The sequence below is a fragment of the Mustelus asterias genome, unplaced genomic scaffold (genome assembly GCF_964213995.1).
Source record: "Mustelus asterias unplaced genomic scaffold, sMusAst1.hap1.1 HAP1_SCAFFOLD_897, whole genome shotgun sequence".
Lineage (NCBI taxonomy): Eukaryota > Metazoa > Chordata > Chondrichthyes > Carcharhiniformes > Triakidae > Mustelus > Mustelus asterias.
In genome coordinates, this window is record NW_027590843.1 from 19,407 (window position 1) to 43,938 (window position 24,532).

Genomic DNA, 24,532 nt, shown 5'->3' on the forward strand with positions numbered 1-24,532 from the left:
TGTCCAACCTGAGCCTCCTCCCACCCGTCTACATCTCATCCTATCAACATATGTTCTAAATCTCAGTTCCAGTCTCATCCGTGTTGATGTATATCATTACTATCATTAATTCACAATGACCAAAGTTTGTTATTGTCTGTTACTTATTACTTCTCCTCAGTATTAATAATCCCCCCACACAGAGAGATCTACAAACCAGCATCTTCTGTCGAAACAATCTCTTTGCTTTTCCTTTTGGCAATTTCATCGGAATCTGAAATGAAAACCGGTTTTTGATGAGAAAATGGGGAATGAGTGTGAAATGTTCACAATTGGAAAGTTTGTTCCTTGTTGCTCACACTCACACATTGCAACAGCCGCAGGAATAGAAGGAGCTGATATTTTGTCCCTCAATAACGGGAAATCCTCTGTGTGTAATTATCAGAATCATTGCTCCTGGGAGCTGGGTTAATTCACCCACTCGGACCCGCCCCACACTCGAACCAAGTTCTTGTCTAAAACACGGTGAACGATCACATTGTCATACCCAGGTTTAGATTTGGCCTCATTGGGCAGCAGATATTCCGAGTGTCTGGAATGGGCGAATAGGGATAGAGTGACACTGGCCTGGGACAGAGGGACACTGGCCTGGGACAGAGGGACACTGGCCCGGGACAGAGTGGCACTGGCCTGGGACAGAGGGACACTGGCCTGGGACAGAGTGACACTGGCCTGGGACAGAGAGACACTGGCCTGGGACAGAGTGACGCTGGCCTGGGACAGAGTGACACTGGCCTGGGACAGAGTGACGCTGGCCTGGGACAGAGGGACACTGGCCTGGGACACAGTGACACAGCCTGGCACAGAGGGACACTGGCCTGGGACAGAGTGACACTGGCCTGGGACAGAGAGACACTGGCCTGGGACAGAGTGACGCTGGCCTGGGACAGAGTGACGCTGGCCTGGGACAGAGTGACGCTGGCCTGGGACAGAGAGACACTGGCCTGGGACAGAGGGACACTGGCCTGGGACAGAGTGGCACTGGCCTGGGACAGAGGGACACTGGCCCGGGACAGAGTGGCACTGGCCTGGGACAGAGGGACACTGGCCTGGGACACAGTGACACAGCCTGGCACAGAGGGACACTGGCCTGGGACAGAGTGACACTGGCCTGGCACAGAGGGACACTGGCCTGGGACAGAGAGACACTGGCCTGGGACAGAGTGACGCTGGCCTGGGACAGAGTGACACTGGCCTGGGACAGAGTGACGCTGGCCTGGGACAGAGAGACACTGGCCTGGGACAGAGTGACGCTGGCCTGGGACAGAGTGACACTGGCCTGGCACAGAGGGACACTGGCCTGGGACAGAGAGACACTGGCCTGGGACAGAGTGACGCTGGCCTGGGACAGAGTGACACTGGCCTGGGACAGAGTGACGCTGGCCTGGGACAGAGAGACACTGGCCTGGGACAGAGGGACACTGGCCCGGGACAGAGTGGCACTGGCCTGGGACAGAGGGACACTGGCCTGGGACACAGTGACACAGCCTGGCACAGAGGGACACTGGCCTGGGACAGAGTGACACTGGCCTGGGACAGAGAGACACTGGCCTGGGACAGAGTGACGCTGGCCTGGGACAGAGTGACACTGGCCTGGGACAGAGTGACGCTGGCCTGGGACAGAGAGACACTGGCCTGGGACAGAGGGACACTGGCCTGGGACAGAGTGGCACTGGCCTGGGACAGAGGGACACTGGCCCGGGACAGAGTGGCACTGGCCTGGGACAGAGGGACACTGGCCTGGGACACAGTGACACAGCCTGGCACAGAGGGACACTGGCCTGGGACAGAGTGACACTGGCCTGGCACAGAGGGACACTGGCCTGGGACAGAGAGACACTGGCCTGGGACAGAGTGACGCTGGCCTGGGACAGAGTGACACTGGCCTGGGACAGAGTGACGCTGGCCTGGGACAGAGAGACACTGGCCTGGGACAGAGTGACGCTGGCCTGGGACAGAGTGACACTGGCCTGGGACAGAGTGACGCTGGCCTGGGACAGAGAGACACTGGCCTGGGACAGAGTGACGCTGGCCTGGGACAGAGAGACACTGGCCTGGGACAGAGGGACACTGGCCTGGGACAGAGGGACACTGGCCTGGGACAGAGGGACACTGGCCTGGGACAGAGGGACACTGGCCTGGGACAGAGTGACACTGGCCTGGGACAGAGGGACACTGGCCTGGGACAGAGTGACACTGGCCTGGGACAGAGGGACACTGGCCTGGGACAGAGTGACACTGGCCTGGGACAGAGTGACACTGGCCTGGGACAGAGTGACACTGGCCTGGGACAGAGGGACACTGGCCTGGGACAGAGGGACACTGGCCTGGGACAGAGAGACACTGGCCTGGGACAGAGGGACACTGGCCTGGGACAGAGGGACACTGGCCTGGGACAGAGGGACACTGGCCTGGGACAGAGGGACACTGGCCTGGGACAGAGGGACACTGGCCTGGGACAGAGGGACACTGGCCTGGGACAGAGGGACACTGGCCTGGGCCACACGTCCAATCAACACAATGGAGAAATCTTCACTTACTGGAATTGTGGTTATTTGTGTTCCACTTTGCAATCTCATCTGATCCGGAAACTGAAACAACAGAGAAACATTCCTTCAGTAAAGATTATATTGGAAATTCCAGCATTGGAGTGCAAGGTCATTCGTTAATCTCTCACTCACTGGCTGTGAAGGGGCAGTGAGGGAAGAATTTTGTGTTTAACAATTGAGCACTGATTGTTAGAAATGGGGAGATATTAAAATATAAATATCAATACCTTGTTTCCCAGAGTGACTGGCTCTTTCTAAAGAATCTGCAATAGAAAGAACAGAATTTCAGTTCACCAATCAGAGGAAAGCCTCTGTGTCCAGTTATCAGAATGGTTTGAAAACTCTCCCTCCCGTTTTAATGAGATTGAAATCTGTAAGGGTGACGTATTGTTGAAAGATCGGGATAAATACCTTTAGTATCCGGCTCACTCTCATTCTCCACAGAGTCTGAAACAGAGGGAACAGGATTTCAGATTCCAGACCACACGTTCCGATATCCGAATGGATTGCAATGATCCCAATCCCACTGCAAACACCCCCACACTCAGCACCTGGACAGGTGACAGCTCCAGGTAGAATTTTATATCTAATTGCGGAGGATTTACTGATCAGAAAGAGGCCATTCGGCCCGACTGCTCTGTGCTGGTGTTTCTGCCCAACCTGAGCCTCCTCCCACCCGTCTACATCTCATCCTCTCAACATATCCTTCGTCCAAGTGCACACTCACGAGAGGCAGCAGTTCAAGTAGACAAGGCTGTAAAGAAGGCTTATAGAATGTTCCCCTTCAGTGGCACAGGTATAGAATATAAAATTAAGGATATAATGTTGGAATTGTATAAAACACTGGTGAGGCCACAACTGGAGTATTGTGTGCAGTTCTGGTCACCAGATTACAGGAAGGATGTAATTGCGCTGGAGAGAGTGCAGAGGAGGTTTACAAGAATGTTGCCAGGGCTGGAAACGTGTAGCGACACGGAGAGATTGAATAGAACCATAGAAAATTACAGCTCAGAAACAGGCCTTTTGGCCCTTCTTGTCTGTGCCGAACCATTTTTTGCCTAGTCCCACTGACCTGCACTTGGACCATATCCCTCCACACCCCTCTCATCCATGAACCCGTCCAAGTTTTTCTTAAATGTTAAAAGTGACCCCGCATTTACCACTTTATCCGGCAGCTCATTCCACACTCCCACCACTCTCTGCGTGAAGAAGCCCCCCCCTAATATTCCTTTTAAACTTTTCTCCTTTCACCCTTAACCCATGCCCTCTGGTTTTTTTCTCCCCGAGCCTCAGCGGAAAAAGCCTGCTTGCATTCACTCTATCTATACCCATCAAAATCTTATACACCTCTATCAAATCTCCCCTCAATCTTCTACGCTCCAGGGAATAAAGTCCCAACCTATTCAATCTCTCTCTGTAACTCAGCTTCTCAAGTCCCGGCAACATCCTTGTGAACCTTCTCTGCACTCTTTCAACCTTATTTACATCCTTCCTGTAACTAGGTGACCAAAACTGTACACAATACTCCAAATTCGGTCTTATATAACCTTACCATAACACTCCAACTTTTATACTCGATACTCCGATTTATAAAGGCCAATGTACCAAAGGCACTCTTTACGACCCTATCCACCTGTGACGTCACTTTTAGGGAATTCTGTACCTGTATTCCCAGATCCCTCTGTTCAACTGCACTCTTCAGAGTCCTACCATTTACCCTGTACGTTCTACTTTGGTTTGTCCTTCCAAAGTGCAATATCTCACACTTGTCTGCGTTAAATTCCATTTGCCATTTTTCAGCCCATTTTTCTAGTTGGTCCAAATCCCTCTGCAAGCTTTGAAAACCTTCCTCACTGTCTACGACACCTCCAATCTTTGTATCATCAGCAAACTTGCTGATCTAATTTACCACATTATCATCCAGATCATTGATATAGATGACAAACAACAATGGACCCAACACCGATCCCTGCGGCACACCACTAGTCACAGGCCGCCACTCAGAGAAGCAATCCTCCACAACCACTCTCTGGCTTCTTCCATTGAGCCAGTGTCTAATCCAATTTACTACCTCCTCATGTATACCTAGCGACTGAACCTTCCTAACTAACCTCCCATGAGGGACCTTGTCAAAGGCTTTGCTGAAATCCAGGTAGACAACATCCACCGCCTGCCCTTCATCCACTTTCCTGCTAACCTCCTCGAAAAACTCGAATAGATTGGTCAAACATGACCTACCACGCACAAAGCCATGTTGACTCTCCCTAATAAGTCCCTGTCTATCCAAATATTTGTAGATCCTATCCCTTATCACACCTTCCAATAACTTGCCTACCACCGACGTCAAACTTACTGGCCTATAATTTCCCGGATTTCTTTTGGAACCTTTTTTAAACAACGGAACAACATGAGCCACCCTCCAATCATCCGGCACCTCCCCCGTGAATACTGACATTTTAAATATGTCTGCCAGGGCCCCTGCAAGTTCAACACTAGCTTCCCTCAAGGTCCGTGGGAATACCCTGTCTGGTCCTGGGGATTTATCCACTCTGATTTGCCTCAAGACAGCGAGCACCTCCTCCCCTTTAATCTGTAAAGGTTCCATGACCTCCCTACCTGTTTGCCCTATTTCCGTAGACTCCATGTCCATTTCCTCAGTAAATACGGATGCACAAAAACCATTTAGTATCTCCCCCATCTCTTTTGGTTCCATACACAGTCTACCACTCTGGTCTTCAAGAGGACCAATTTTATCCCTCACTATCCTTTTGCTCCTAACATACCTATAGAAGCTCTTTGGATTTTCCTTCACTCTGTCTGCCAAAGCAACCTCATGTCTTCTTTTAGCCCTCCTGATTTCCCTCTTAAGTAGCTTCTTGCACTTTTTATACTCCTCGAGCATCTGATGTGTTCCTTGCTGCCTGTACATTTCATACAACTCTCTCTTCCTCTTAATCAGTGTTACAATCTCCCTCGAGAACCAAGGTTCCTTATTCCTATTTACTTTGCCTTTAATCCTGACAGCAACATACAAACTCTGCATTCTCAAAATTTCTCCTTTGAAGGCCTCCCACTTTCCATTTGCATCCTTACCAGAGAACAGCCTGTGCCAATCCACACTTCCCAGATCCCTTCTCATTTCATCAAATTTGGCCTTTTTCCAGTTCAAAACTTCAACCCAAGGACCAGATCTGTCCTTATCCATGATCAGGTTGAAACTAATGGCATTATGATCACTGGATCCAAAGTGTTCCCTCACACTCACATCCATTACCTGCCCGAACTCATTTCCCAATAGAGATCCTAGGTTGGGGTTATTTTACCTGGAACAAAGAACGTTGCGGGATGGATTGTTTGAGGTGTTGGAAATTCTGAGGGAAGCGATAGAGTGGCGAGGATTAAATTGTTTCCCTTGGTGGGAAATTCTGGAACCAGGGCACATCGCTACAAACAAACACTCTTTGCTGTTTTGGAACCAGCTTGCTCCCCATTCTGCTCCTCGTCACAGACTCCACGTCTATTTGACATCATATAAATAAAGACTTTGTTAATCCTCATGGAGCCAGCTCCTATATATTAACGGTTAATAATCCACCCACACAGAGAGATCTACAAACCAGTATCTTCTGTCGAAACAATCTCTTTGCTTTTCCTTCTGGCAGTTTCATCGGAATCTGAAATGAAAACCGGTTTTTGGTGAGAAAATGGGGAATGAGTGTGAAATGTTCACAATTGGAAAGTGTGTCCCTGTCACATGTTCCTTTTTGCTCACACTCACACATTGCAGCAGCCTCTGATTGTCCCACCTCACCTTGAGCTACATTCCCATCGCTCGAAGGCTCAGCCTAGCGTTGGGTTAGGGTCGGGTCACTTCCCCAGGAAACTGGGGCTTGAATCCCGGAGTCTCCAGGGTCAGGGTGAGTCTCACTTACTGCCCGACTGTGTGATTTGTGACAATACTGTGCCTTTAAGAAGTGTATTTATAGCGTGGTTATTGTGAAGGATGAGTTAAAATTCAGCTCTGGATTACGGTGCCAATCTGTCAGCTCCAGGGAGCCCACATGCTGAGAATGCAGCAGAATAATCGATCCTAGTTATTGGGGTGTCTGATTTAATCTGAGTTAATGCTGTTTTGTGTGATGTTTGGGTAGTCCCTGGGGTTTCAGAGTAGGGTTTGAGCAGTTGGATTGACATAGGCTGAGTCATGTGCTAATGGGAGGAGCTAGGCTTACAGAGACAAGCAAGCAATTTCTGTTTCAATATGCAAAGAGCAGCAGATTTTCTCTCTCTCTGCCTAGCGACTTGGGGCGGCACGGTAGCACAGTGGTTAGCACTGCTGCTTCACAGCTCCAGGGTCCCGGGTTCGACTCCCGGCTCGGGTCACTGTCTGTGTGGAGTTTGCACATTCTCCTCGTGTCTGCGTGGGTTTCCTCCGGGTGCTCCGGTTTCCTCCCACAGTCCAAAGATGTGCGGGTTAGGTTGATTGGCCAGGTTAAAAAAAATTGTCCCTTAGTGTCCTGGGATGTGTAGGTTAGAGGGATTAGCGGGTAAAATATGTGGGGGTAGGGCCTGGGTGGGATTGTGGTCGGTGCAGACTCGATGGGCCGAATGGCCTCCTTCTGCACTGTAGGGTTTCTATGATTCTATGATTCTATGACTGCAGATTGGGACCTTCTAGAAGATAGGTATCTCTCTCCAGAGGGTTCTGGAGGTTTGACGATTAGCAACCCGCAATCCTGTTGTTTCGACCTGATTTTGAAGAGGAGTTTATGTCTGTGAGGAATATTGCTTAAATTGAAACTAATAGAGATAGCCTGGCAGCTAAGAATTATATCTTGCTACATTTAAGTGTTTAAATTGTGAAAGGTTAAGCTCATTCTTTTTGTTATAGTTAAACTGTGCTGTGAAATTTTAATAAAAGCTTCCTAGTGGGTGAATAGAATCACACTTGGAGTGAGAAACAATATCCTCATGCGAATTCCAAGAGCAGAAATAGTTGGGATTGAGTCTAACTTCACAATATACCTTGGAGTTTCTGATCTGCTCCCTAACAATTGAGCACTGATTGTTAGAAATGGGGAGATATTAAAATATAAATATCAATACCTTGTTTCCCAGAGTGACTGGCTCTTTCTAAAGAATCTGCAATAGAAAGAACAGAATTTCAGTTCACCAATCAGAGGAAAGCCTCTGTGTCCAGTTATCAGAATGGTTTGAAAACTCTCCCTCCCGTTTTAATGAGATTGAAATCTGTAAGGGTGACGTATTGTTGAAAGATCGGGATAAATACCTTTAGTATCAGGCTCACTCTCATTCTCCACAGAATCTGAAACAGAGGGAACAGGATTTCAGATTCCAGACCACACGTTCCGATATCCGAATGGATTGCAATGATCCCAATCCCACTGCAAACACCCCCACACTCAGCACCTGGACAGGTGACCGCTCCAGATAGAATTTTATATCTAATTGTGGAGGATTTACTGCTCAGAAAGAGGCCATTCGGCCCAACTGTTTCTGTGCTCGTGTTTATGCCCAACCTGAGCCTCCTCCCACCCGTCTACATCTCATCCTCTCAACATATCCTTCGTCCAAGTGCACACTCCCAAAAGGCAGCAGTTCAAGTAGACAAGGTTGTAAAGAAGGTTTATAGAATGTTTCTCTTCATTGGCACAGGTAAAGAGTATATCAGTAAGGATATAATGTTGGAATTGTATAAAACACTGCTGAGGCCACAACTGGAGTATTGTGTGCAGTTCTGGTCACCACATTATAGGAAGGATGTAATTGATCTGGAGAGAGTGCGGAGGAGGTTTACAAGAACATTGCCAGGGTTGGAAACGTGTAGCTATAGGGAAAGATTGGATAGGCTGGGGCTATTTTCTTTGGAACAAAGAACGTTGCGGGATGAATTGTTTGAGGTTTTCAAAATTCTGAGGAGCAGCGATAGAGTGGACAGGATTAAATTGTTTCCCTTGGTGGAAAATTCTGGAACCAGGGCACAGAGCTACCAAAAACACTATTTGGTGTTTGGAACCAGTTTGCTCCCCATTCTGCTCCTCGTTCCTGACTCCACGTCTATTTGACATCATTTCAAGAAAGACTTTGTTAATCCTCATGGAGCCAGCTCCCATATATTAGCGCCGTCAATAATCCCCTCACACAGAGAAATCTACAAACCAGCATCTTCTCTTGAAACAATCACTTTGATTTTCCTTTTGGCAATTTCATCGGAATCTGAAATGAAAACCGGATTTTGGTGAGAAAATGGGGAATGAATGTGAAATGATCACAATTAAAAAGTCCTCGAGTGATGCGCAGTTTCCAGCTTTTTAGCACTTCTGGACAGAGATCCAGACTGCAGTTTCCAGAGAAGGATATATCCTCAAAGTAGCAAAACCTCAGAGATGCAAGTCTAGTCTCTGGCAGCTCCCAGTCTCCAGACTTCAGAGAGGGGAAAAGAGAGATACTGCTCTCTCTTAACTCAAAAGCAGAATCTCTGCATGAATTCTCTGTGTAAACCCAGCTTCATCCCATCACATGACCACATCTGTCAATCATCCCAATCAAGCCCCACTCTGCAAAATCCCAGGGGAACACCAAGAACAGCATTACTTCAGATGAAGCAATTATACTGCTGCAGCAACAGTACAGGATGCTAGTTGTCGACAGAAAGGCTCCGATAAAATGTAAGGGACTGCCAGAAACATCCCGCACAGACACATGACTAAAATATATTTCTTTATAATATTGTCATAATATAGATACCTTGTTTCCCAGAGTGACTGGCTCTTTCTAAAGAATCTGCAATAGAAAGAACAGAATTTCAGTTCACCAATCAGAGGAAAGCCTCTGTGTCCAGTTATCAGAATGGTTTGAAAACTCTCCCTCCCGTTTTAATGAGATTGAAATCTGTAAGGGTGACGTATTGTTGGAAGATCGGGATAAATACCTTTAGTATCAGGCTCACTCTCATTCTCCACAGAGTCTGAAACAGAGGGAACAGGATTTCAGATTCCAGACCACACGTTCCGATATCCGAATGGATTGCAATGATCCCAATCCCACTGCAAACACCCCCACACTCAGCACCTGGACAGGTGACAGCTCCAGATAGAATTTTATATCTAATTGCGGAGGATTTACTGCTCAGAAGGAGGCCATTCAGCCCCGCCTGCTCTGTGCTAGTGTTTATGCCCAACTCGAGCCTCCTCCCACCCGTCTACATCTCATCCTCTCAACATATGTTCTAAATCTCAGTTCCAGTCTCATCCGTGTTGATGTATATCATTACTATCATTAATTTGCAACGACCAATGTTTGTTAATGTCTGTTACTTATTACTTCTCCTCAGTATTAATAACCCCTCCACACAGAGAGATCTACAAACCAGCATCTTCGTTCCAAACAATCTCTTTGCTTTTCCTTTTGGCAATTTCATCGGAATCTGAAATGAAAACCAGTTTTTGATGAGAAAATGGGGAATGAGTGTGAAATGTTCACAATTGGAAAGTGTGTCCCTGTCACATGTTCCTTTTTGCTCACACTCACACATTGCAGCAACTACGGATTGGCCCAACTCACCTTGAGCTATATTCCCATCACTCGAAGACCCAGCTCAGGGTTGGATTGGGGTTGGGTCACTTCCCCAGGAAACTGGGGCATGAATCCTGGTGTCTCCAGGGTCAGGGTGAGTCTCACTTACTGCCCGACTGTGAGATTTGTGATGATACTGTGCCTTTAAGAAGTGTATTTATAGCATGGTTGTTGTGAAGGATAAGTTAAAATTCAGCTCTGGATTACGGTGCCAATCTGTGTGCCCCAGGAAGCCCACAAGCTGAGAATGCAGCAGAATTATTGATCCTCGTTATTGGGGTGTCTGATTTAATCTGAGTTAATGCAGTTTTGTGTCATGTTTGGGTCATCCCCTGGGGTTTCAGAGCAGGGTTTGAGCAGGTTTACAGAGGCCGAGTCATGTGCTAATTGGAGGAGCTAGGCTTACAGAGACAAGCAAGCAGCTTCTGTTTCAATTTGCAAAGAGCAGCAGATTTTCTCTGTCTCACTAGAGACTGCAGATTGGGACCTTCGAGAAAATAGGTATCAGAAGTGTTCTGGAGGTTTGAGGACTAGCAACCCACAATCCTGTTGCTTGTTACCTGATTTTGAAAAAGAGTTTATGTCTGTGAGGAATATTGCTTAAGTTGGAACCAATTTAAGGGTGGCACGGTAGCACAGTGGTTAGCACTGCTGCTTCACAGCTCCAGGGACCTGGGTTCGATTCCTGGCTTGGGTCAATGTCTGTGTGGAGTTTGCACATTCTCCTCGTGTCTGCGTGGGTTTCCTCCGGGTGCTCCAGTTTCCTCCCACAGTCCAAAGGTGTGCGGGTTAGGTTGATTGGCCATGCTAAAATTGCCCCTTCGTGTCCTGAGATGTGTAGGTTCGAGGGATTAGCGGGTAAATATGTCGGGGCATTGGGGTAGGGCCTGGGTGGGATTGTCGTCGGTGCAGACCCGATGGGCCGAATGTCCTCTTTCTGCACTGTAGGGTTTCTATGATTTCTATGATTCTATGATTTCTATAATAGACCTTGGAGTTTCTGATCTGCTCCTTAACAATTGAGCACTGATTGTTAGAAATGGGGAGATATTAAAATATAAATATCAATACCTTGTTTCCCAGAGTGACTGGCTCTTTCCAAAGAATCTGCAATAGAAAGAACAGAATTTCAGTTCACCAATCAGAGGAAAGCCTCTGTGTCCAGTTATCAGAATGGTTTGAAAACTCTCCCTCTCGTTTTAATGAGATTGAAATCTGTAAGGGTGACGTATTGTTGGAAGATCGGGATAAATACCTTTAGTATCCGGCTCACTCTCATTCTCTACAGAGTCTGAAACAGAGGGAACAGGATTTCAGATCCCAGACCACACGTTCCGATATCCGAATGGATTGCAATGATCCCAATCCCACTGCAAACACCCCCACACTCAGCACCAGGACAGGTGACAGCTCTAGATAGAATTTTATATCGAATTGCGGAGGATTTACTGCTCAGAAAGAGGCCATTCGGCCCAACTGATCTGTGCTAGTGTTTATGTCCAACCTGAGCCTCCTCCCACCCGTCTACATCTCATCCTATCAACATATGTTCTAAATCTCAGTTCCAGTCTCATCCATGTTGATGTATATCATTACTATCATTAATTTGCATGACCAAAGTTTGTTAATGTCTGTTACTTATTACTTCTCCTCAGTATTAATAATCCCCCCACACAGAGAGATCTACAAACCAGCATCTTCTGTCGAAACAATCTCTTTGCTTTTCCTTCTGGCAGTTTCATCGGAATCTGAAATGAAAACCAGTTTTTGGTGAGAAAATGGGGAATGAGTGTGAAATGTTCACAATTGGAAAGTGTGTCCCTGTCACATGTTCCTTTTTGCTCACACTCACACATTGCAGCAGCCTCTGATTGGCCCACCTCACCTTGAGCTACATTCCCATCGCTCGAAGCCCCAGCTCAGCATTGGGTTAGGGTCGGGTCGCTTCCCAGAAAACTGGGGCTTGAATCCCGGTGTCTCCAGGGTCAGGGTGAGTCTCACTTACTGCCTGACTGTGTGATTTGTGACAATACTGTGCCTTTAAGAAGTGTATTTATAGCATGGTTGTTGTGAAGGACAAGTTAAAATTCAGCTCTGGATTACGGTGCCAATCTGTCTGCTCCAGGAAGCCCACATGCTGAGAATGCAGCAGAATAATTGACCCTCGTTATTGGGGTGTTTGATTTAATCTGAGTTAATGCAGTTTTGTGTAATGTTTGGGTGGTCCCCTGGGGTTTCAGAATAGCCTTTGAGCAGTTGGATTGACAGAGGCCGAGTCATGTGCTAATGGGAGGAGCGAGGCTTACAGAGACAAGCAAGCAGTTTGTGTTTCGATTTGCAAGAAGCAGCCGCTCTTTTCTTTCTCTTTGTGGCAGCAGTTTGGGACCTTCTAGAAGATAGGTATCTCTCTCCAGAGGGTACTGGAGGTTTGAGGACTAGCAACCCACAATCCTGTTGCTTCCAGCTGATCTTCAAGAGGAGTTTATGTCTGTGGGGAATATTGCTTAAATTGGAAGCAATAGAGATAGACTAGAAGCTAAGAATCGTATCTTGCCATGTTTGAGTGTTTAAATTGTGAAAGGTTAAGCTCATTTTTTTTTGTTCTTGTTTAACTGTGCTGTGAAATTTTAATAAAAGCTGCCTAGTAGGTCAATGCTATCACACTTGGATTAGAAACATTATCCTCACGAAAATTCCAAGAGCAAAAATAGTTGGGATTGAGTCTAACTCTATTAAACACCTTGGAGCTTCTGATCTGCTCCCTAACAATTGAGCACTGATTGTTAGAAATGGGGAGATATTAAAATATAAATATCAATACCTTGTTTCCCAGAGTGACTGGCTCTTTCTAAAGAATCTGCAATAGAAAGAACAGAATTTCAGTTCACCAATCAGAGGAAAGCCTCTGTGTCCAGTTATCAGAATGGTTTGAAAACTCTCCCTCCCGTTTTAATGAGATTGAAATCTGTAAGGGTGACGTATTGTTGAAAGATCGGGATAAATACCTTTAGTATCCGGCTCACTCTCATTCTCCACAGAGTCTGAAACAGAGGGAACAGGATTTCAGATTCCAGACCACACGTTCCGATATCCGAATGGATTGCAATGATCCCAATCCCACTGCAAACACCCCCACACTCAGCACCTGGACAGGTGACAGCTCCAGATAGAATTTTAGATCTAATTGCCGAGGATTTACTGCTCAGAAAGAGGCCATTCGGCCCGCCTGCTCTGTGCTAGTGTTTATGCCCAACTCGAGCCTCCTCCCACCCGTCTACATCTCATCCTATCAACATATGTTCTAAATCTCAGTTCCAGTCTCATCCGTGTTGATGTATATCATTACTATCATTAATTTGCAACGACCAAAGTTTGTTAATGTCTGTTACTTATTACTTCTCCTCAGTATTAATAATCCCCCCACACAGAGAGATCTACAAACCAGCATCTTCTGTCGAAACAATCTCTTTGCTTTTCCTTCTGGCAGTTTCATCGGAATCTGAAATGAAAACCGGTTTTTGATGAGAAAATGGGGAATGAGTGTGAAATGTTCACAATTGGAAAGTGTGTCCCTGTCACATGTTCCTTTTTGCTCACACTCACTCATTGCAGCAGCCTCTGATTGTCCCACCTCACCTTGAGCTACATTCCCATCGCTCGAAGCCCCAGCTCAGCATTGGGTTAGGGTCGGGTCACTTCCCAGGAAACTGGGGCTTGAATCCCGGTGTCTCCAGGGTCAGGGTGAGTCTCACTTACTGCCCAACTGTGAGATTTGTGACAATACTGTGCCTTTAAGAAGTGTATTTATAGCATGGTTGTTGTGAAGGACAAGTTAAAATTCAGCTCTGGATTACGGTGCCAATCTGTCTGCTCCAGAGAGCCCACATGCTGAGAATGCAGCAGAATAATTGACCCTCGTTATTGGGATGTTTGATTTAATTCGAGTTCATGCAGTTTTGTGTAATGTTTGGGTGGTCCCCTGGGGTTTCAGAATAGCCTTTGAGCAGTTGGATTGACAGAGGCCGAGTCATGTGCTAATGGGAGGAGCGAGGCTTACAGAGACAAGCAAGCAGTTTGTGTTTCGATTTGCAAGAAGCAGCCGCTCTTTTCTTTCTCTTTGTGGCAGCAGTTTGGGACCTTCTAGAAGATAGGTATCTCTCTCCAGAGGGTACTGGAGGTTTGAGGACTAGCAACCCACAATCCTGTTGCTTCCAGCTGATCTTCAAGAGGAGTTTATGTCTGTGGGGAATATTGCTTAAATTGGAAGCAATAGAGATAGACTAGAAGCTAAGAATCGTATCTTGCCATGTTTGAGTGTTTAAATTGTGAAAGGTTAAGCTCATTTTTTTTTGTTCTTGTTTAACTGTGCTGTGAAATTTTAATAAAAGCTGCCTAGTAGGTCAATGCTATCACACTTGGATTAGAAACATTATCCTCACGAAAATTCCAAGAGCAAAAATAGTTGGGATTGAGTCTAACTCTATTAAACACCTTGGAGCTTCTGATCTGCTCCCTAACAATTGAGCACTGATTGTTAGAAATGGGGAGATATTAAAATATAAATATCAATACCTTGTTTCCCAGAGTGACTGGCTCTTTCTAAAGAATCTGCAATAGAAAGAACAGAATTTCAGTTCACCAATCAGAGGAAAGCCTCTGTGTCCAGTTATCAGAATGGTTTGAAAACTCTCCCTCCCGTTTTAATGAGATTGAAATCTGTAAGGGTGACGTATTGTTGAAAGATCGGGATAAATACCTTTAGTATCCGGCTCACTCTCATTCTCCACAGAGTCTGAAACAGAGGGAACAGGATTTCAGATTCCAGACCACACGTTCCGATATCCGAATGGATTGCAATGATCCCAATCCCACTGCAAACACCCCCACACTCAGCACCTGGACAGGTGACAGCTCCAGATAGAATTTTAGATCTAATTGCCGAGGATTTACTGCTCAGAAAGAGGCCATTCGGCCCAACTGCTCTGTGCTAGTGTTTATGTCCAACCTGAGCCTCCTCCCACCCGTCTACATCTCATCCTATCAACATATGTTCTAAATCTCAGTTCCAGTCTCATCCGTGTTGATGTATATCATTACTATCATTAATTTGCAACGACCAAAGTTTGTTAATGTCTGTTACTTATTACTTCTCCTCAGTATTAATAATCCCCCCACACAGAGAGATCTACAAACCAGCATCTTCTGTCGAAACAATCTCTTTGCTTTTCCTTCTGGCAGTTTCATCGGAATCTGAAATGAAAACCGGTTTTTGATGAGAAAATGGGGAATGAGTGTGAAATGTTCACAATTGGAAAGTGTGTCCCTGTCACATGTTCCTTTTTGCTCACACTCACTCATTGCAGCAGCCTCTGATTGTCCCACCTCACCTTGAGCTACATTCCCATCGCTCGAAGCCCCAGCTCAGCATTGGGTTAGGGTCGGGTCACTTCCCAGGAAACTGGGGCTTGAATCCCGGTGTCTCCAGGGTCAGGGTGAGTCTCACTTACTGCCCAACTGTGAGATTTGTGACAATACTGTGCCTTTAAGAAGTGTATTTATAGCATGGTTGTTGTGAAGGACAAGTTAAAATTCAGCTCTGGATTACGGTGCCAATCTGTCTGCTCCAGAGAGCCCACATGCTGAGAATGCAGCAGAATAATTGACCCTCGTTATTGGGATGTTTGATTTAATTCGAGTTCATGCAGTTTTGTGTAATGTTTGGGTGGTCCCCTGGGGTTTCAGAATAGCCTTTGAGCAGTTGGATTGACAGAGGCCGAGTCATGTGCTAATGGGAGGAGCGAGGCTTACAGAGACAAGCAAGCAGTTTGTGTTTCGATTTGCAAGAAGCAGCCGCTCTTTTCTTTCTCTTTGTGGCAGCAGTTTGGGACCTTCTAGAAGATAGGTATCTCTCTCCAGAGGGTACTGGAGGTTTGAGGACTAGCAACCCACAATCCTCTTGCTTCCACCTGATTTTCAAGAGGTGTTTATGTCTGTGGGGAATATTGCTTAAATTGGAAGCAATAGAGATAGACTAGAAGCCAAGAATCGTACCTTGCCATGTTTGAGTGTTTAAATTGTGAAAGGTTAAGCTCATTTTTTTTTGTTCTTGTTTAACTGTGCTGTGAAATTTTAATAAAAGCTGCCTAGTAGGTCAATGCTATCACACTTGGATTAGAAACATTATCCTCACGAAAATTCCAAGAGCAAAAATAGTTGGGATTGAGTCTAACTCTATTAAACACCTTGGAGCTTCTGATCTGCTCCCTAACAATTGAGCACTGATTGTTAGAAATGGGGAGATATTAAAATATAAATATCAATACCTTGTTTCCCAGAGTGACTGGCTCTTTCTAAAGAATCTGCAATAGAAAGAACAGAATTTCAGTTCACCAATCAGAGGAAAGCCTCTGTGTCCAGTTATCAGAATGGTTTGAAAACTCTCCCTCCCGTTTTAATGAGATTAAAATCTGTATGGGTGACGTATTGTTGAAAGATCGGGATAAATACCTTTAGTATCCGGCTCACTCTCATTCTCCACAGAGTCTGAAACAGAGGGAACAGGATTTCAGATTCCAGACCACACGTTCCGATATCCGAATGGATTGCAATGATCCCAATCGCACTGCAAACACCCCCACACTCAGCACCTGGACAAGTGACAGCTCCAGATAGAATTTTATGTCTAATTGCCGAGGATTTAATGCTCAGGATGAGTCCATTCGGCACAACTGCTCTGTGCTAGTGTTTATGTCCAACCTGAGCCTCCTCCCACCCGTCTACATCTCATCCGATCAACATATGATCTAAATCTCAGTTCCAGTCTCATCCATGTTGATGTATATCATTACTATCATTAATTTGCAACGACCAAAGTTTGTTAATGTCTGTTACTTTTTACTTCTCCTCAGTATTAATAATCCCCCCACACAGAGAGATCTACAAACCAGCATCTTCTGTCGAAACAATCTCTTTGCTTTTCCTTTTGGCAATTTCATCGGAATCTGAAATGAAAACCGGTTTTTGATGAGAAATTGGGGAATGAGTGTGAAATGTTCACAATTGGAAAGTGTGTCCCTGTCACATATTCCTTTTTGCTCACACTCACACATTGCAGCAGCCTCTGATTGTCCCACCTCACCACGAGCTACATTCCCACCGCTCGAAGCCCCAGCTTAGCATTGGGTTCGGGTCGGGTCACTTCCCAGGAAACTGGGGCTTGAATCCCGGTGTCTCCAGGGTCAGGGTGAGTCTCACTTACTGCCCGACTGTGAGATTTGTGACAATACTGTGCCTTTAAGAAGTGTATTTATAGCATGGTTGTTGTGAAGGACAAGTTAAAATTCAGCTCTGGATTACGGTGCCAATCTGTCTGCTCCAGGAAGCCCACATGCTGAGAATGCAGCAGAATAATTGACCCTCGTTATTGGGGTGTTTGATTTAATCTGAGTTAATGCAGTTTTGTGTAATGTTTGGGTGGTCCCCTGGGGTTTCAGAATAGCCTTTGAGCAGTTGGATTGACAGAGGCCGAGTCATGTGCTAATGGGAGGAGCGAGGCTTACAGAGACAAGCAAGCAGTTTGTGTTTCAATTTGCAAGAAGCAGCTGCTCTTTTCTTTCTCTTTGGGACAGCAGTTTGGGACCTTCTAGAAGATAGGCATCTCTCTCCAGAGGGTTCTGGAGGTTTGAGGACTTGCAACCCACAATCCTCTTGCTTCCACCTGATTTTCAAGAGGTGTTTATGTCTGTGGGGAATATTGCTTAAATTGGAAGCAATAGAGATAGACTAGAAGCCAAGAATCGTATCTTGCCATGTTTGAGTGTTTAAATTGTGAAAGGTTAAGCTCATTTTTTTTTGTTCTTGTTTAACTGTGCTGTGAAATTTTAATAAAAGCTGCCTAGTGGGTTAATGATATCACACTTGGATTAAGAAACATTATCCTCACGAAAATTCCAAGAGCAAAAATAGTTGGGATTGAGTCTAACTCTATAATACACCTTGGAGCTTCTGATCTGCTCCCTAACAATTGAGCACTGATTGTTAGAAATGGGGAGATATTAAAATATAAATATCAATACCTTGTTTCCCAGAGTGACTGGCTCTTTCTAAAGAATCTGCAATAGAAAGAACAGAATTTCAGTTCACCAATCAGAGGAAAGCCTCTGTGTCCAGTTATCAGAATGGTTTGAAAACTCTCCCTCCCGTTTTAATGAGATTGAAATCTGTAAGGGTGACGTATTGTTGAAAGATCGGGATAAATACCTTTAGTATCCGGCTCACTCTCATTCTCCACAGAGTCTGAAACAGAGGGAACAGGATTTCAGATTCCAGACCACACGTTCCGATATCCGAATGGATTGCAATGATCCCAATCCCACTGCAAACACCCCCACACTCAGCACCTGGACAGGTGACAGCTCCAGATAGAATTTTAGATCTAATTGCCGAGGATTTACTGCTCAGAAAGAGGCCATTCGGCCCAACTGCTCTGTGCTAGTGTTTATGTCCAACCTGAGCCTCCTCCCACCCGTCTACATCTCATCCTATCAACATATGTTCTAAATCTCAGTTCCAGTCTCATCCGTGTTGATGTATATCATTACTATCATTAATTTGCAACGACCAAAGTTTGTTAATGTCTGTTACTTATTACTTCTCCTCAGTATTAATAATCCCCCCACACAGAGAGATCTACAAACCAGCATCTTCTGTCGAAACAATCTCTTTGCTTTTCCTTCTGGCAGTTTCATCGGAATCTGAAATGAAAACCGGTTTTTGATGAGAAAATGGGGAATGAGTGTGAAATGTTCACAATTGGAAAGTGTGTCCCTGTCACATGTTCCTTTTTGCTCACACTCACTCATTGCAGCAGCCTCTGATTGTCCCACCTCACCTTGAGCTACATTCCCATCGCTCGAAGCCCCAGCTCAGCATTGGGTTAGGGTCGGGTCACTTCCCAGGAAACTGGGGCTTGAATCCCGGTGTCTCCAGGGTCAGGGTGAGTCTCACTTACTGCCCAACTGTGAGATTTGTGACAATACTGTGCCTTTAAGAAGTGTATTTATAGCATGGTTGTTGTGAAGGACAAGTTAAAATTCAGCTCTGGATTACGGTGCCAATCTGTCTGCTCCAGAGAGCCCACATGCTGAGAATGCAGCAGAATAATTGACCCTCGTTATTGGGATGTTTGATTTAATTCGAGTTCATGCAGTTTTGTGTAATGTTTGGGTGGTCCCCTGGGGTTTCAGAATAGCCTTTGAGCAGTTGGATTGACAGAGGCCGAGTCATGTGCTAATGGGAGGAGCGAGGCTTACAGAGACAAGCAAGCAGTTTGTGTTTCGATTTGCAAGAAGCAGCCGCTCTTTTCTTTCTCTTTGTGGCAGCAGTTTGGGACCTTCTAGAAGATAGGTATCTCTCTCCAGAGGGTACTGGAGGTTTGAGGACTAGCAACCCACAATCCTCTTGCTTCCACCTGATTTTCAAGAGGTGTTTATGTCTGTGGGGAATATTGCTTAAATTGGAAGCAATAGAGATAGACTAGAAGCCAAGAATCGTACCTTGCCATGTTTGAGTGTTTAAATTGTGAAAGGTTAAGCTCATTTTTTTTTGTTCTTGTTTAACTGTGCTGTGAAATTTTAATAAAAGCTGCCTAGTAGGTCAATGCTATCACACTTGGATTAGAAACATTATCCTCACGAAAATTCCAAGAGCAAAAATAGTTGGGATTGAGTCTAACTCTATTAAACACCTTGGAGCTTCTGATCTGCTCCCTAACAATTGAGCACTGATTGTTAGAAATGGGGAGATATTAAAATATAAATATCAATACCTTGTTTCCCAGAGTGACTGGCTCTTTCTAAAGAATCTGCAATAGAAAGAACAGAATTTCAGTTCACCAATCAGAGGAAAGCCTCTGTGTCCAGTTATCAGAATGGTTTGAAAACTCTCCCTCCCGTTTTAATGAGATTAAAATCTGTATGGGTGACGTATTGTTGAAAGATCGGGATAAATACCTTTAGTATCCGGCTCACTCTCATTCTCCACAGAGTCTGAAACAGAGGGAACAGGATTTCAGATTCCAGACCACACGTTCCGATATCCGAATGGATTGCAATGATCCCAATCGCACTGCAAACACCCCCACACTCAGCACCTGGACAAGTGACAGCTCCAGATAGAATTTTATGTCTAATTGCCGAGGATTTAATGCTCAGGATGAGTCCATTCGGCACAACTGCTCTGTGCTAGTGTTTATGTCCAACCTGAGCCTCCTCCCACCCGTCTACATCTCATCCGATCAACATATGATCTAAATCTCAGTTCCAGTCTCATCCATGTTGATGTATATCATTACTATCATTAATTTGCAACGACCAAAGTTTGTTAATGTCTGTTACTTTTTACTTCTCCTCAGTATTAATAATCCCCCCACACAGAGAGATCTACAAACCAGCATCTTCTGTCGAAACAATCTCTTTGCTTTTCCTTTTGGCAATTTCATCGGAATCTGAAATGAAAACCGGTTTTTGATGAGAAATTGGGGAATGAGTGTGAAATGTTCACAATTGGAAAGTGTGTCCCTGTCACATATTCCTTTTTGCTCACACTCACACATTGCAGCAGCCTCTGATTGTCCCACCTCACCACGAGCTACATTCCCACCGCTCGAAGCCCCAGCTTAGCATTGGGTTCGGGTCGGGTCACTTCCCAGGAAACTGGGGCTTGAATCCCGGTGTCTCCAGGGTCAGGGTGAGTCTCACTTACTGCCCAACTGTGAGATTTGTGACAATACTGTGCCTTTAAGAAGTGTATTTATAGCATGGTTGTTGTGAAGGACAAGTTAAAATTCAGCTCTGGATTACGGTGCCAATCTGTCTGCTCCAGGAAGCCCACATGCTGAGAATGCAGCAGAATAATTGACCCTCGTTATTGGGGTGTTTGATTTAATCTGAGTTAATGCAGTTTTGTGTAATGTTTGGGTGGTCCCCTGGGGTTTCAGAATAGCCTTTGAGCAGTTGGATTGACAGAGGCCGGGTCATGTGCTAATGGGAGGAGCGAGGCTTACAGAGACAAGCAAGCAGTTTGTGTTTCAATTTGCAAGAAGCAGCTGCTCTTTTCTTTCTCTTTGGGACAGCAGTTTGGGACCTTCTAGAAGATAGGCATCTCTCTCCAGAGGGTTCTGGAGGTTTGAGGACTTGCAACCCACAATCCTCTTGCTTCCACCTGATTTTCAAGAGGTGTTTATGTCTGTGGGGAATATTGCTTAAATTGGAAGCAATAGAGATAGACTAGAAGCCAAGAATCGTATCTTGCCATGTTTGAGTGTTTAAATTGTGAAAGGTTAAGCTCATTTTTTTTTGTTCTTGTTTAACTGTGCTGTGAAATTTTAATAAAAGCTGCCTAGTGGGTTAATGATATCACACTTGGATTAAGAAACATTATCCTCACGAAAATTCCAAGAGCAAAAATAGTTGGGATTGAGTCTAACTCTATAATACACCTTGGAGCTTCTGATCTGCTCCCTAACAATTGAGCACTGATTGTTAGAAATGGGGAGATATTAAAATATAAATATCAATACCTTGTTTCCCAGAGTGACTGGCTCTTTCTAAAGAATCTGCAATAGAAAGAACAGAATTTCAGTTCACCAATCAGAGGAAAGCCTCTGTGTCCAGTTATCAGAATGGTTTGAAAACTCTCCCTCCCGTTTTAATGAGATTGAAATCTGTAAGGGTGACGTATTGCTGAAAGATCGGGATAAATACCTTTAGTATCCGGCTCACTCTCATTCTCCACAGAGTCTGAAACAGAGGGAACAGGATTTCAGATTCCAGACCACACGTTCCGATATCCGAATGGATTGCAATGATCCCAATCCCACTGCAAACACCCCCACACTCAGCACCTGGACAGGTGACAGCTCCAGATAGAATTTTAGATCTAATTGCCGAGGATTTACTGCTCAGAAAGAGGCCATTCGGCCCAACTGCTCTGTGCTAGTGTTTATGTCCAACCTGAGCCTCCTCCCACCCGTCTACATCTCATCCTATCAACATATGTTCTAAATCTCAGTTCCAGTCTCATCCCTGTTGATGTATATCATTACTATCATTAATTTGCAACGACCAAAGTTTGTTAATGTCTGTTACTTATTACTTCTCCTCAGTATTAATAATCCCCCCACACAGAGAGATCTACAAACCAGCATCTTCTGTCGAAACAATCTCTTTGCTTTTCCTTCTGGCAGTTTCATCGGAATCTGAAATGAAAACCGGTTTTTGATGAGAAAATGGGGAATGAGTGTGAAATGTTCACAATTGGAAAGTGTGTCCCTGTCACATGTTCCTTTTTGCTCACACTCACTCATTGCAGCAGCCTCTGATTGTCCCACCTCACCTTGAGCTACATTCCCATCGCTCGAAGCCCCAGCTCAGCATTGGGTTAGGGTCGGGTCACTTCCCAGGAAACTGGGGCTTGAATCCCGGTGTCTCCAGGGTCAGGGTGAGTCTCACTTACTGCCCAACTGTGAGATTTGTGACAATACTGTGCCTTTAAGAAGTGTATTTATAGCATGGTTGTTGTGAAGGACAAGTTAAAATTCGGCTCTGGATTACGGTGCCAATCTGTCTGCTCCAGGAAGCCCACATGCTGAGAATGCAGCAGAATAATTGACCCTCGTTATTGGGATGTTTGATTTAATTCGAGTTCATGCAGTTTTGTGTAATGTTTGGGTGGTCCCCTGGGGTTTCAGAATAGCCTTTGAGCAGTTGGATTGACAGAGGCCGAGTCATGTGCTAATGGGAGGAGCGAGGCTTACAGAGACAAGCAAGCAGTTTGTGTTTCGATTTGCAAGAAGCAGCCGCTCTTTTCTTTCTCTTTGTGGCAGCAGTTTGGGACCTTCTAGAAGATAGGTATCTCTCTCCAGAGGGTACTGGAGGTTTGAGGACTAGCAACCCACAATCCTGTTGCTTCCAGCTGATCTTCAAGAGGAGTTTATGTCTGTGGGGAATATTGCTTAAATTGGAAGCAATAGAGATAGACTAGAAGCTAAGAATCGTATCTTGCCATGTTTGAGTGTTTAAATTGTGAAAGGTTAAGCTCATTTTTTTTTGTTCTTGTTTAACTGTGCTGTGAAATTTTAATAAAAGCTGCCTAGTAGGTCAATGCTATCACACTTGGATTAGAAACATTATCCTCACGAAAATTCCAAGAGCAAAAATAGTTGGGATTGAGTCTAACTCTATTAAACACCTTGGAGCTTCTGATCTGCTCCCTAACAATTGAGCACTGATTGTTAGAAATGGGGAGATATTAAAATATAAATATCAATACCTTGTTTCCCAGAGTGACTGGCTCTTTCTAAAGAATCTGCAATAGAAAGAACAGAATTTCAGTTCACCAATCAGAGGAAAGCCTCTGTGTCCAGTTATCAGAATGGTTTGAAAACTCTCCCTCCCGTTTTAATGAGATTAAAATCTGTATGGGTGACGTATTGTTGAAAGATCGGGATAAATACCTTTAGTATCCGGCTCACTCTCATTCTCCACAGAGTCTGAAACAGAGGGAACAGGATTTCAGATTCCAGACCACACGTTCCGATATCCGAATGGATTGCAATGATCCCAATCGCACTGCAAACACCCCCACACTCAGCACCTGGACAAGTGACAGCTCCAGATAGAATTTTATGTCTAATTGCCGAGGATTTAATGCTCAGGATGAGTCCATTCGGCCCAACTGCTCTGTGCTAGTGTTTATGTCCAACCTGAGCCTCCTCCCACCCGTCTACATCTCATCCGATCAACATATGATCTAAATCTCAGTTCCAGTCTCATCCATGTTGATGTATATCATTACTATCATTAATTTGCAACGACCAAAGTTTGTTAATGTCTGTTACTTTTTACTTTTCCTCAGTATTAATAATCCCCCCACACAGAGAGATCTACAAACCAGCATCTTCTGTCGAAACAATCTCTTTGCTTTTCCTTTTGGCAATTTCATCGGAATCTGAAATGAAAACCGGTTTTTGATGAGAAAATGGGGAATGAGTGTGAAATGTTCACAATTGGAAAGTGTGTCCCTGTCACATATTCCTTTTTGCTCACACTCACACATTGCAGCAGCCTCTGATTGTCCCACCTCACCACGAGCTACATTCCCACCGCTCGAAGCCCCAGCTTAGCATTGGGTTCGGGTCGGGTCACTTCCCAGGAAACTGGGGCTTGAATCCCGGTGTCTCCAGGGTCAGGGTGAGTCTCACTTACTGCCCAACTGTGAGATTTGTGACAATACTGTGCCTTTAAGAAGTGTATTTATAGCATGGTTGTTGTGAAGGACAAGTTAAAATT

General features: G+C 45.2%; 1 protein-coding gene across 1 annotated transcript in view; it reads right to left on the reverse strand.

Annotated features, from left to right (window-relative positions):
- The window catches only part of LOC144487583 (uncharacterized), a 69,083-nt gene that overhangs the window by 14,814 nt on the left and 29,737 nt on the right, over positions 1–24,532 (reverse strand). Inside the window, exons 40-74 of the mRNA XM_078205668.1 lie at positions 24,135–24,191; positions 23,698–23,733; positions 23,514–23,549; positions 22,384–22,440; positions 21,947–21,982; positions 21,763–21,798; positions 20,632–20,688; positions 20,195–20,230; positions 20,011–20,046; positions 18,881–18,937; positions 18,444–18,479; positions 18,260–18,295; positions 17,129–17,185; positions 16,692–16,727; positions 16,508–16,543; positions 15,378–15,434; positions 14,941–14,976; positions 14,757–14,792; positions 13,627–13,683; positions 13,190–13,225; positions 13,006–13,041; positions 11,876–11,932; positions 11,440–11,475; positions 11,256–11,291; positions 9,979–10,035; positions 9,541–9,576; positions 9,357–9,392; positions 8,769–8,825; positions 7,879–7,914; positions 7,695–7,730; positions 6,206–6,262; positions 3,000–3,035; positions 2,816–2,851; positions 2,580–2,630; positions 197–253 (exon numbers count right to left, since the gene is read on the reverse strand). Coding sequence (XP_078061794.1) covers positions 197–253; positions 2,580–2,630; positions 2,816–2,851; positions 3,000–3,035; positions 6,206–6,262; positions 7,695–7,730; positions 7,879–7,914; positions 8,769–8,825; positions 9,357–9,392; positions 9,541–9,576; positions 9,979–10,035; positions 11,256–11,291; positions 11,440–11,475; positions 11,876–11,932; positions 13,006–13,041; positions 13,190–13,225; positions 13,627–13,683; positions 14,757–14,792; positions 14,941–14,976; positions 15,378–15,434; positions 16,508–16,543; positions 16,692–16,727; positions 17,129–17,185; positions 18,260–18,295; positions 18,444–18,479; positions 18,881–18,937; positions 20,011–20,046; positions 20,195–20,230; positions 20,632–20,688; positions 21,763–21,798; positions 21,947–21,982; positions 22,384–22,440; positions 23,514–23,549; positions 23,698–23,733; positions 24,135–24,191 — 1,527 coding nt within the window. The remainder of the gene's footprint in view (positions 1–196; positions 254–2,579; positions 2,631–2,815; positions 2,852–2,999; positions 3,036–6,205; positions 6,263–7,694; positions 7,731–7,878; positions 7,915–8,768; positions 8,826–9,356; positions 9,393–9,540; positions 9,577–9,978; positions 10,036–11,255; positions 11,292–11,439; positions 11,476–11,875; positions 11,933–13,005; positions 13,042–13,189; positions 13,226–13,626; positions 13,684–14,756; positions 14,793–14,940; positions 14,977–15,377; positions 15,435–16,507; positions 16,544–16,691; positions 16,728–17,128; positions 17,186–18,259; positions 18,296–18,443; positions 18,480–18,880; positions 18,938–20,010; positions 20,047–20,194; positions 20,231–20,631; positions 20,689–21,762; positions 21,799–21,946; positions 21,983–22,383; positions 22,441–23,513; positions 23,550–23,697; positions 23,734–24,134; positions 24,192–24,532) is intronic.